Raw genomic sequence first — 11,414 nt, forward strand, 5'->3', positions numbered from 1 at the left:
TGTATTCCCATTGAGTCTAAGTCTTGGAAGGGGGTTTGCACTGAGGGGACGCGACCACTTGCCTTGATGTTTCCTGGGCAAGTATGTTGCTTGTTCTTGTAGTAACAGTCGGTCTGCCTATGTTATTTTGTACTTTTCCTGTAGGTCTTTCTTTCAAGAAGTATCTTCTGTTTTTCTAGCCACTCCAGGGTGGTCTGCTTGTCCTTTCAAGTGGGAATTTCCCATCTCTGGAGATCTGGATGTGGTTCAGGCTTCCACCTATAGTCCTTATGTATTGCAGAGGCTCCACAGGAACCCTCCTTCACTGGGCACGTTGTAGCCCCATTTTAGGTATTCCAATCACTTATAGGCAGAAGATGGACTTACAAGCTTTCTATGTAAATTCATATATCGATTCTCAATGGAATTGTGTAAGGTATCATGAGAAAGAGGACTCAGCTTGACAGAATTTTTCAAGGTCTTTAATTCTGGGAGCATCTATGTTTTTTAATGAATTTCTGCTCTATCCCTTTTTGCAATGATTCAAACAGTGAAAACTATCTCTTGCACAAATTAAAATTTTTCCATGAAGAAAGGGTCAGTGTCAAAGTAAAATAAAGATGTTGTTAGGTGCTGTCGAGTCGGTACCAACTCATAATGAGCTTACACACAGCAGAATGAAACACTGCCCGATCCTGAGCCAACCTCACTAATCCTGCCACACTTGAGCCCATTGATGCTGTCACTTTGCCAGTCCTTCTCTGGTGGTCTTCCTCTTTTTCTCTGACCCTCCACCCTATCAAAAGGAGTGTACAAATCTCTACAGTGAGGATTGTTCCAAACCCCTTGGTACACAAGGTCGACAGGGAGAGGGAACTTAGACATTTGCTACCCAAAATGGGGGGACTACAAAGGCAAGAAGTGACTGGCTTACAGGCTTTCAATAGGGAACCCAGCTCCAGAGGATACAGGGATAGTAGAACCTCCACTGAATTTTTTCCAACCTGTCTGGATGGGGTTGATAACAGGTGAGGGGGAAAGGTCTGACAGTGAGTGTTGGAAAAGTAAATGTAAATGTTTGGTAACAAAAGGAGGGGAGGGGCTGATGTTGCAGTCCAGGAGCGGAGACCCCTGGAACCATCAAGAGACAAAAGCAAAGTGTGAGACCATGTCCAGAGAGGCAGTGACACCAGGGATGGAGGTAGATGCTATTACGTGGACATAAGGAGTGGCTGGGGGCTCTGGACTCAGGGAAGGAGAGGGGTTGTGTGCTGGTGACTGGGGGGGGGGGGCAACAGAAGTATGGGGTGTGTACCCTTTGGGTGTTTGATGATGCATGCAAGTGATTGTGATCATTGCAATGAAACAAAGTACAAAATAGACTTGACAGCAAAAAAAAAAAAAGAAGCATCAATTCTTCTACGGTCCTCCTTATTCACAGACCAGCTCTCACATGTATATGAGTTTATTAAGATAGAGAAAGAAATATTTAAAAGCTAAAATTTATTTTGCTGAATCTTCACTTTTTAGTTTTACAGACCCCTTTAAGTATTTAATGAAAGCCATGATCCCTTACCCCCGAAAACTGCTCATATACACAGACTCATGCTGTTGAGTTGATCCCAACTCAGTAACAACCCTATACGCCAGATAGAACTGTCCCTTAGGAAATAGTTTGAAATGAAGAAAGGTGTGCGACAAGGTTGTATTCTTTCACTATTTCAACCTGTGTGCTGAGCAAATCATCCGAGAAGCTGGGTTCTATGAAGAAAAACGTGGCATCAGGATTGGAGGAAGACTCATTAACAATCTGCAATATGCAGATAATACAGCCTTGCTTGCAGAAAGTGAAGAGGACTTAAAACATTTACTGATGAAGATCAAAGAGCACAGCCTTCAGTATGGATTACATCTCAATGTCAAGAAAACAAAAATCCTCACCACTGGACCTATAAACAACATTCTTATCAACGGAGAAAAGATTGAAGTTGTCAAGGACTTCATTCTTCGTGGATCAACTATCAACACTCACGGAAGCAGCAGCCAAGAGATCAGATGACATATTGCATTAGGCAAATCTGGTACACGAGACCTTTTTAAAGTGTTGAAGAGCAAAGATGTCAGCTTGAGGACTAAGGTGCGCCTGTCCCAAGCCATGGTATTTTCAATAACCTCATATGCATGTGAAAGCTGGACAGTGAATAAGGAAGACTGTAGACTGCTGTATCAAACTGCTCTACTGACCCCTAGGCTGCAAATCATTCCCACCATGAATGGGTCTAATAGTTCCCAAGAAAATACTTTTTTCACAAAATACCAACTTAAGCATTTTAGATTTAAGCAAGTAAAGAGCGTTAAAAGGTCTCTTATGTTAAGAAGAAACGTATGTCATTGTTTTCTTGAGAGCACACATGTGTTAGAAAGTAACTCGTGGACAGATAGATCCATTGCAGTGTGGTTTCAGCTCTTGAATAGCTGGCATGAGGTAGTCACCCGGACAGCAAGCTCATCTTAAATTTTTCATTTAGACTCAACAGTGACCTATAAGAAAGGCATGGTCTCTCAGTACTTCCAAGGGTCTTCTTACAGCTGTTCTCTCTTAGTTGCTCCATATCAGCTGTTTATAACTCCCAGTAGGTAAGGCACATGCCACAGCCTTTAAAGAACATGGTAACTTTACTAGAAGTGTGCTTTAAATTTATAACAAAGCAGTTATAAATCGGGAAAAGTATAAGAAGCAAACAAAAAATAGATACTTAAAGTGTACTTAGAAAGTTTAAAAATGGAAGAAAATTATAAGAAAAAGGCTGACTAAATGATATGAACTATTGAAACTTACATCTCCCTTCAACATGGTGCTTTCAAGATCTATCTATAGGGTGTGGCGCTGTGGGTTAATGCGCCAGACTGCAAAGCTGTTTGAACTGCAAAGTCGGCGGTTCAGATTCACCAGCTGCTCCTTGGAAACCCTATACAGGGTCACTATGGGTCAGAATTGACTCGATGGCACTCAACAACAACAAATAGGGGATTAAATGGGCAACAACACTGGGAAGATTAGATAGGAAGTTTAGGGGACAATGAGATTATGTTAATGGGGGAGAAACAGCTCAGAAGAGGAGGGCAAGAATGGTTGCACAACTTGAGGAATGTAATCACTATCACTGAATTGTACGTGTAGAAATGGTGGAATCGGTATACGTTCTGCTGTGTATATTCCAAACTACCATCACAAAAATAAAATAAATGGTGAGTTTTGGAAGTCTGATTCCCTTTTTAAACTTCAAGATTCCTTACTGGTCTTTTAATTTGCCAATTACTAAATGCATGAAGAGGAACCCTAGTGGCACAGTGGTTAAGTGCTTGGCTGTAAACCAAACAGTTCAGCAGTTCAACCCACCATTAGCTCCACAGGAGAAAGATATGGCAGTCTGCTTTCATACAGTCTTCGAAACCCCATGGGCCAGTTCTGCTTGGTCCAACGGGGTCTCGATAGTCAGAATCTACTCAATGGCAGTGGGTTTGAGAATAAATGGAGAATGCCTTTGGGTTCTCTGGTGGAATGAACTCCTTGTTGGTAGAATTTTGTACTCTGGATTTTAGGAATAGGTAGAAATGTTTGTAGATTCTCAGCCTTTGGGTTCTCTTGTGGAATGAACTCCTTGTTGGTGGAACTTTGTACTCTGAAATAGGTAGAAATGTTTGTAGATTCTCAGCAACTCTATATAACTCACAAGTTTTTCAGGCAAAGTTGAGATTTTTTAAAAGATACTTTTGCTTTTCTAAAGGATTTATATTAATGTGCAAATTTGACAGTTTTATAAAGCTGACCTGTCACTTATTATACATCTTGGTTGAAAATGCCCCTGTGTATAACTTTTAACTGTTGTGTTTAATTCTAATTAGTCTTTTCCTATGTGTATTCATTAAATCAAAAAGCCATAAATCCTCAGTAATTTTAATCTGAAGATTTTTTAGTATCAGTATCAGTTTGATGTAAGAACCATATAAGAGGCAACCCACACACACACGCACACACACTTTAAAGATTACTTTTAGCGTTAACTTCACTTATCTCAGAGAGTGAGAGCTTCTGTCTAATTGGGAATTTTGAAGACCCAGATTCATGATGATTATATTAACATTAACAAAAGAAAGAAAAACATCCCAGTTCCCTACACAGAGGAAAGAGAGAGTTGGTCATGCAGAGAACATACACTGAAGACAAGAAGTCCACTGAGTTACTTCAGTGTTAACTTGTGGTACATTGTAGTAAAACACTTATGCTTAAGAAAACGATTGAGTCCTGGTGTGGCGCTGTGAGCTAATACGTCAGACCACAGAGTCCTTTAAACTGCAAGGTCGGTGGTTCAAGGTTATCACCTGCCCCTTGGAAACCCTGTACAGGGTTGCTATGGGTCAGAATTGACTCGACAACACTTAACAACGGCAACAAGAAAATGATTAAGCAAGCCACAAAACTGGTAGAAAATATTTACAACATACATCTCTGGCAAAAGACTTATATCCAAATTATATAGAGATCCCCTACAGATTAATACTAAAAAGTCAAACAAATTAAAACATAAACTATAGCCTTGAAGAGACTCTTTACTAAAGAAAGTATTTAAGTCCTCAATAAGCGCATGAAATATAGTGCTCAATATCCCTAGCTTCAAGGAAATGCAAATGAGATACCATTCACACCCATTAGGTATAATAGAAAAGACTGACAGTAATAAATGTTGGTGCTGTTGTGGAGTATCTAGAACCTTCACACTTCACTGATGAGAGTACAAAATGATACAATCACTTGGAAAACTGTTTCTGATGAAGTTGGGTATAGAACTGCCCTATGACTGAACACATCTCCTAAATATCTGATAAAGAAAAATGGAAACATACATTCTCAAAGATTGTATCATAGTGTTATCAGTTTTATTGTATGAAAGCTCTAAACTGGAAACAACTAAAATGTTCACTGAAAAGAAATTGATAAACTATAGCCAAATAATGAAACACTGCTCAGCAATAAAAGGAACAAAGTACTGAACCATTCAACAACATGGATGAATTTCATTGGTACAAAAGAAGGCATACTATATGACTTCATAAACTTTACAACAGGCAAAACTAATCTACAGAATCAGAAGTCAGAATAGTGTTTACCTCTTGAGGATGGAGTATCTTGATTGGGTAGTATTACATAGGGTGTTCAATTGTCAAAAAATCATCTAGCTAGAAAATTGTTATTGTATGAACACTCAGTTCTTAAAATGTTAACTAGTTCAGGGGGATCCAAAACACAGAGTCTTTTGTAAGAAGTTAAATCATCTTCTGAGTTAGTATCCTGAATTAATACAAATAAGTTGTTGAGTGTCATCAAGTTGGTTCCAACTCATAGTGACCTTGTATAGAGTTTCCAAGTGAGCAGCTTGTGGTTTGAACCTCCGACCTTAAGGTTAGCAGATGTATATTACATAAAAGGTCAGCTGCATTTCTAGACGGTCTCTTCTCTCCTCTGTTGAAGTCAGAGTCACTGAATTTTGCATCAGGTTTATTTCCAAATAGGTTGAAATACCTCTTTAGACCAAGTCAGTGTCCACAGGGCCCCTGTATTGTATGGTTATCACTTTAGAGATGTCCTGTCAATTAATTTTTAACAATCTGTCATAAATTTCTTTTCTGAAGGTGTACAAGGGAGAAGAAGCCACATTCCAAATCTCAGGCCTCCAGAGCAACATGGACTACAGGTTCCGCGTGTGTGCATGTCGTCGCTGTTTGGACACCTCTCAGGAGCTAAGCGGAGCTTTCAGCCCCTCTGCGGCTTTTGTACTACAACGAAGTGAGGTCATGCTTTCAGGGGACATGGGGAGCTTAGATGACCCCAAAATGAAGAGCATGATGCCTACTGATGAACAGTTTGCAGCCCTTATTGTGGTTGGCTTTGCAACTTTGTCTATTTTATTTGCCTTTATATTACAGTACTTCTTAATGAAGTAAACACACCCAACAAAACTAGAGGTATGAATTTCATTAATGCTACACATTTTAATACACACGTTTATTCAGATACTCCCTGTAAGTCTTTTTGTCCTTTGATTTATATACTTCTCTCATTTTACAGATTTAGCTAAGAAAGAAAATATCAGTGTTTTGGTGCACCTTTTTGAAATGCAAAACTAGGAAGAGGTTCAACTGGATTTAAAACAAAAGAAAAACCAGATACCAAAAGCTAGCTTTCTTGTGTTTTCTTTTAAATTTTCAGATTTGCCTTCTTATCTGTTCTCACTGATGTCTTTTGCAAGCCTTTGACTTTTTTTTTTTTCTTCCATGTTACAGTTAAGTAATTTATATTCACAAGTCACTTCTTATGTCTAGAATATCATCTATATGTGTAACATGAATCACAGTGTGTGTAGTAAGAGGGCTAGGGTTTTGGTGTTGTCAGAGTATTGCCACACAACAATATCATGCAGAAGATGTGTTCACTAAGGTATGGCTGCCCTAATTGAGTTCCATTTTGTTACTCAGTTATTTAACTGTTTAGCCTCATTTAAATTAAAATATGTTCTTCAACCTAAAATGTTTTAATCTGTATTTGTTATGATTTTAACACTATGAGCTGCCTGTATACAAAAATCAAGTAACCAAAATGCACCTATAAATTAAGGAGCATTGTAGATTTTTTACCATGTCGATTCATAGCAGTAACTTTAAGAGGGCATTGTGCAATAGTTAGTTGTTTCTTTGTTCAGCTATTTTAAAAGCTGCTTTAACTTGTTTGTGTGTCTTTGTATATAACTACTTCTAATCACTAGAGTTATTATATTCTGTTATGTTTTACCAGAATTATATGATGAGAACTGGTGACAGTTTAGTGCCTCTGCCCATTGTCCACGATTTACACTAATTGTGAGCAGTCTTCTTATGCATCAGCTCATTGTTTTTGAAAGATTTGTCTTTAGGCCGTTCTTTGAGGTATCAATGAAGTGATTGAATTTCAGTACAGACCATATTAATTTTAACAATAGATACAAATTGATAAAGTCCAAAAGAGAATCACCTAAATTTGTAGTTTTCTATTTCTGTGGGGTTGACTTGGCCATGTATGGAGTGGGATGGGATTTGGCAGTAAGCACAGGGTTGTTTAGGGGTCAAGAAGCCTCGATTCTCTCCATGGATCTGTCACTAACTTGCTGCGTGACCGAAGCATGTCACTTTACCTCTGTGCCTCAGTTTTCCCATGCATTAAAAATAAAATAAAATGGGGATTCTAATGTTTGTAAGTGCTTTGAGATCCTTGATCAACAGGTGCTATTGGAGTGCAAACTGTTACTCTTGCATGTTTATTTTGAGTCATGAGATAATCAATTTTAACCCAAAGTCATTGGATTATTTATATGAAGTCCATAATGTTCGAGTACCTCAGGGACATTTAAGAGTTGGAGGTGCAAATATATTCCAAAAGGGTGCAGCAGACACAGTGTATCTCCCTGCTTCTGTTTTTGTATATTTTTGCTACTTGGTTTTTCTCAAGCATAGCTACTTCGTGCTTGGTCTGTGTTGTCTAAGATGCAGTATCCTGTACTAGCTTATAATATTCCCATACCAAAGTCATGGGGAAACCAACATTATTTTGTTTTTGGTTTATTTATACTATATTCTGCATACAGTACTTTAAATGCCAATTACAGTGCAATCTTTATTTATTGTAAAAAATTTTTAATGTACTTATGTACTAATTTTTCTCTTGTAGCATGTTATTTTTTGTGTGTGTGTTTTATACTTTTGTAATTCTAGGTCACTCTTGTTCCTTGGTAACATCTGTAATATTATTAATCTTCTGACATTTTCTTGTATTTTTAAGGATAAGAGCATCTAGTGCATTAAATGCCAAAAAAAAAAAAAAAAAATCCATTATCAATGATTAAAACTTTTCCATGTACCCCCCAAAACATAATCATCTCTTGAAGGAAAGTGGTAAGATCAATGAATTATTCTGTGTGCCTATATTGATGTAGTGAATACTAGAGAGTTCTATATTTTGTTATTGACTATAGTAATCCGTTTAATTAGCAAACTAATGGCATCAAGGTAAATATATCTTTGCAAAGGTTCTGGCCTTCCAAAACTCATGCCTCTATTTAAGTAAATGTGTGATATGATCCACACAGACATTGCATCTGCATCTTCTGAGACAACTACATGCAGGTGTTTCAGGAAGAAGGCGTTTTTTAGGCAACGGAGATTCAACCGAGTACAAAAACCCTACTATTTACAAAGAAAAACATCCCTTTTTGGAACACTTCAGAACTGCTGCTATGAAGAAATTCTCTGAATTGGTTGCATTTTTCAAAAAAAAAAACAAATGAAATCAGGCCAACGTTGCTGTTAATGTTTGATCCTTTTGAGAACTGCATACTATCTGTTTAAACACTAGAAAATTGAAGTATGTAAAGTACGAGCTGAATGGCACTTTATTTTATTGCTCTCCATTATTTGTTATTCATTATAATCCCATCAATCAGAAAATGATTATATTCTATATGGCACTGTGTTCTATCACAAATGATGTGTATATGTGATATGGATTATATATTACTATATCGATTGCCTTTACACATGAACAATAAAATAAAGTGTTGTGGGAACTTCTTTCTTTGTCCTTTTGCAGTCAGTAGGAGTGAGTGATTGGCTTTCTGATGACTGGCTCGTCTGTAGTTCAGACTCACCTCTGCACAAGAAACTCCAATCATGTGAACCAGATGATCCTTTGTTCTCAAAGAAATGATTTAAAAAGAAAATTTGTTTAAAAGATTTTTTTTTTCTTATAATATGCCTTGTTCTTATCAACTTGAAATGTTTGCATTTTCTAACCTTGTTTTGTTGGCTACAGTAATTCAGTATTCATGTCAAAATTGAAAAGTGCCCTAATTGAATGTGTTTGAATGTTATCCTTGCACAATTCTTTAAATTGAAAAACAAAATGTTTTTACCTCACTGTTGGACATACATTCCAAGCTTTTCAACTTTAGGAGGAAAAAAATCCATATGTTTTCCTGTATTGTAAATTTTAGACTATTTCATATACATTGTATTAAAACTGCCATATCAATTTTAATGTATAGATTTTGCAAATACTATGCTATATGTAATACCTAACTGTATCTGTAGTGTATATGTAATATATTTATGCCCAATAAATGTTTTAATTCTTTCTGACTTAAGTAGGGTTTTTCTGCCATTACTAGGATTGCTGTTGTTGTTGTTGTTACTTTTTGGAAGCTTTGACAACATGCCAAAAGTTGCAAATTCAAATGCCTTTAGAGGTCATGCAGTAGCATAACTATGCCATCCATCCTAAAGGGATAATCACAGTTGTCAGAATTGCTGGCCGCATAATATGTGCCTATATTTCAAAGAAAGCTTATAATCCAGATTTTGATGTAAAATTCCTAGTTTTAAAAAAAACTTGGTCTAAATTATTTTTTAAATTCTGTATTGGACAACTAAATCACAATTGTGTATTACATAGACCCATGGGCTGCTGATGTAAACCTTTTGACAGTGTGTATGTGGATAGTGTGTCCTTTTGCTTAACACTTCACTTATATGATAGGAATTCAGGTGGCCACACCTGCCTCTCTCCACCTAGCACACTGGATGGTTCCTCCTCTGAGCCTCATTCAACAACAACAGCAATAAAGCATAGTGTTCCTACTGTGGACATAGTTTCAGCATTAGGTTACATGGTTCTGCTAAGAATCTCTACTGCCTTCAGTTTTTTGTATATGAAGATGGGTAAATGTATTGTTTAAAACTCGAAGCTCACATATAAAGAATGGCAGTCATTCTTATGGATAAAGATGACAAATTGAGCACATCAAGTTTTGCCAGCCCCTGATACACCATTGAAAAGATAGGAAAGGACTTATTTTTTTAAATCACAACTCTCTTCAAGGTGTATGGTATAAATGGGAGAGAAATCATTAGCACTTGACTTTGGAAAGCTGAACTGTAAATTAGCAAAGGGGAAACTGAGAACCAATTCAGCATACATGCAGAATATACCCAGAAGGATCAAAAATAGAACTGGTTGAAATCTGTTCAGATTACCAGAATTGTTTCCCATGTTTTTTGAAGTGAACAAACTTTACCTCCATCATGTTTGCAGAAGCCTAGACGTTTATCCTCAGGAAAAGATAAAATAGAAGGTCTCTTAGATGCTATCTATAGTTGATGGTCTTGAGCGCACTATCCCCAAAATGGTGACTAATGAATGTAAACATAAACAAGAAAATGTCAGAAGAGTCTCACATAAAGAATCTCATAGAACCAGAAAGAAAAATTTTAAATCTTCGATGAAATAATCCAGTCAGATCATCCTTTGGTAATGCTTCTCAACATTAGCTGCAGATTGGTGTAACCTGTTGAGCTTTAAAAAAAAATTCCTCTACCCAAAGCACACCTATGCCAATTAATTAAATGAATATTTCTGAACTATCAGTGTTTTTTAAAGTTCCCCACATGATTGTACTATGCAGCCAAGACTGAGAACCACTGGTCTAAAGTGAAATAACCAACAGTCCCATGTGGCGCAGTAAGATAAAGCACTGGACCACAAGGTCAGTTTGGACCACAAGATTGGTGGTTCAAACTCACCAGCCATTCCTTGGAAGCCCTGTACAGGGTTGCTGTGAATTGGAACTGACTCAATGGCACCTAACAACAACATGTTAGGATTAATCTGGCATTTGATGAAAGTTGCTTATATTAATGAAAAGATCAAAGCCGACAGCTAGAAAGAATCAGAGAGTGTATGGAAAGGAAGCCTCGGGAAAGACTACCAATATTAGAGAAAAGAAAAGCTCTCTTATAGAATAAGAATAGAAAGCTATTGAAAAGGAGCTATTGAAGGAAAGGAAATGTTCTTGGAAATTGATGTTTAGTAGAATTTGAAGCTAAAATTGAGCAAGTAACCCAGATAATAGGAAACAAAAGATGAAAAGCAGTCTGAGATATCCAACACCCAAATAATGAGAACTCCAGAACAAAAGAGAAAGTGGAGAGGAGGCCATCACTCATGGATTCCCAAAATGAAAGCATGTAAGAGTTCTCAACACAGTAGATTAAAATAGGATCTGTCTACCAAGGTATGTCATCTTGAATTTCAAAACAGTAGATCCAAGATAAGCTTCCAAGAAAGATTTTTTTTTTTTTGGTAAAAATCATACAGATTAGGAATCAGAGAGCTCCTCATACTTCTCAACAACAGTATTGAAAGCTAGAAGTCAGTAATGCAATTGCTTCAAGAGTTTGAAAGAAAAAAGATGTTCCTCCTGCCATACTCAATAAAGTGTAAAGGTATCATGACATTTTCAGAAAATGTAAGATCTCAAAAATTCGCATCCAAGGCATGTTTTCTTAGAAGC

At 37.1% G+C, this 11,414-nt stretch overlaps 1 protein-coding gene across 1 annotated transcript in view; it reads left to right on the forward strand.

The window, feature by feature from the left end:
• Positions 1-9,209, forward strand: part of FNDC3B (fibronectin type III domain containing 3B) — a 339,753-nt gene extending 330,544 nt beyond the window's left edge. Inside the window, exon 26 of the mRNA XM_006861842.1 lies at positions 5,671-9,209. Coding sequence (XP_006861904.1) covers positions 5,671-5,982 — 312 coding nt within the window. The 3' untranslated portion in view covers positions 5,983-9,209. The remainder of the gene's footprint in view (positions 1-5,670) is intronic.
• Positions 9,210-11,414: the final 2,205 nt, after the last annotated feature.

The sequence above is a fragment of the Chrysochloris asiatica genome, unplaced genomic scaffold, assembly GCF_000296735.1.
Source record: "Chrysochloris asiatica unplaced genomic scaffold, ChrAsi1.0 scaffold00043, whole genome shotgun sequence".
NCBI classification, from domain to species: Eukaryota; Metazoa; Chordata; class Mammalia; order Afrosoricida; family Chrysochloridae; genus Chrysochloris; species Chrysochloris asiatica.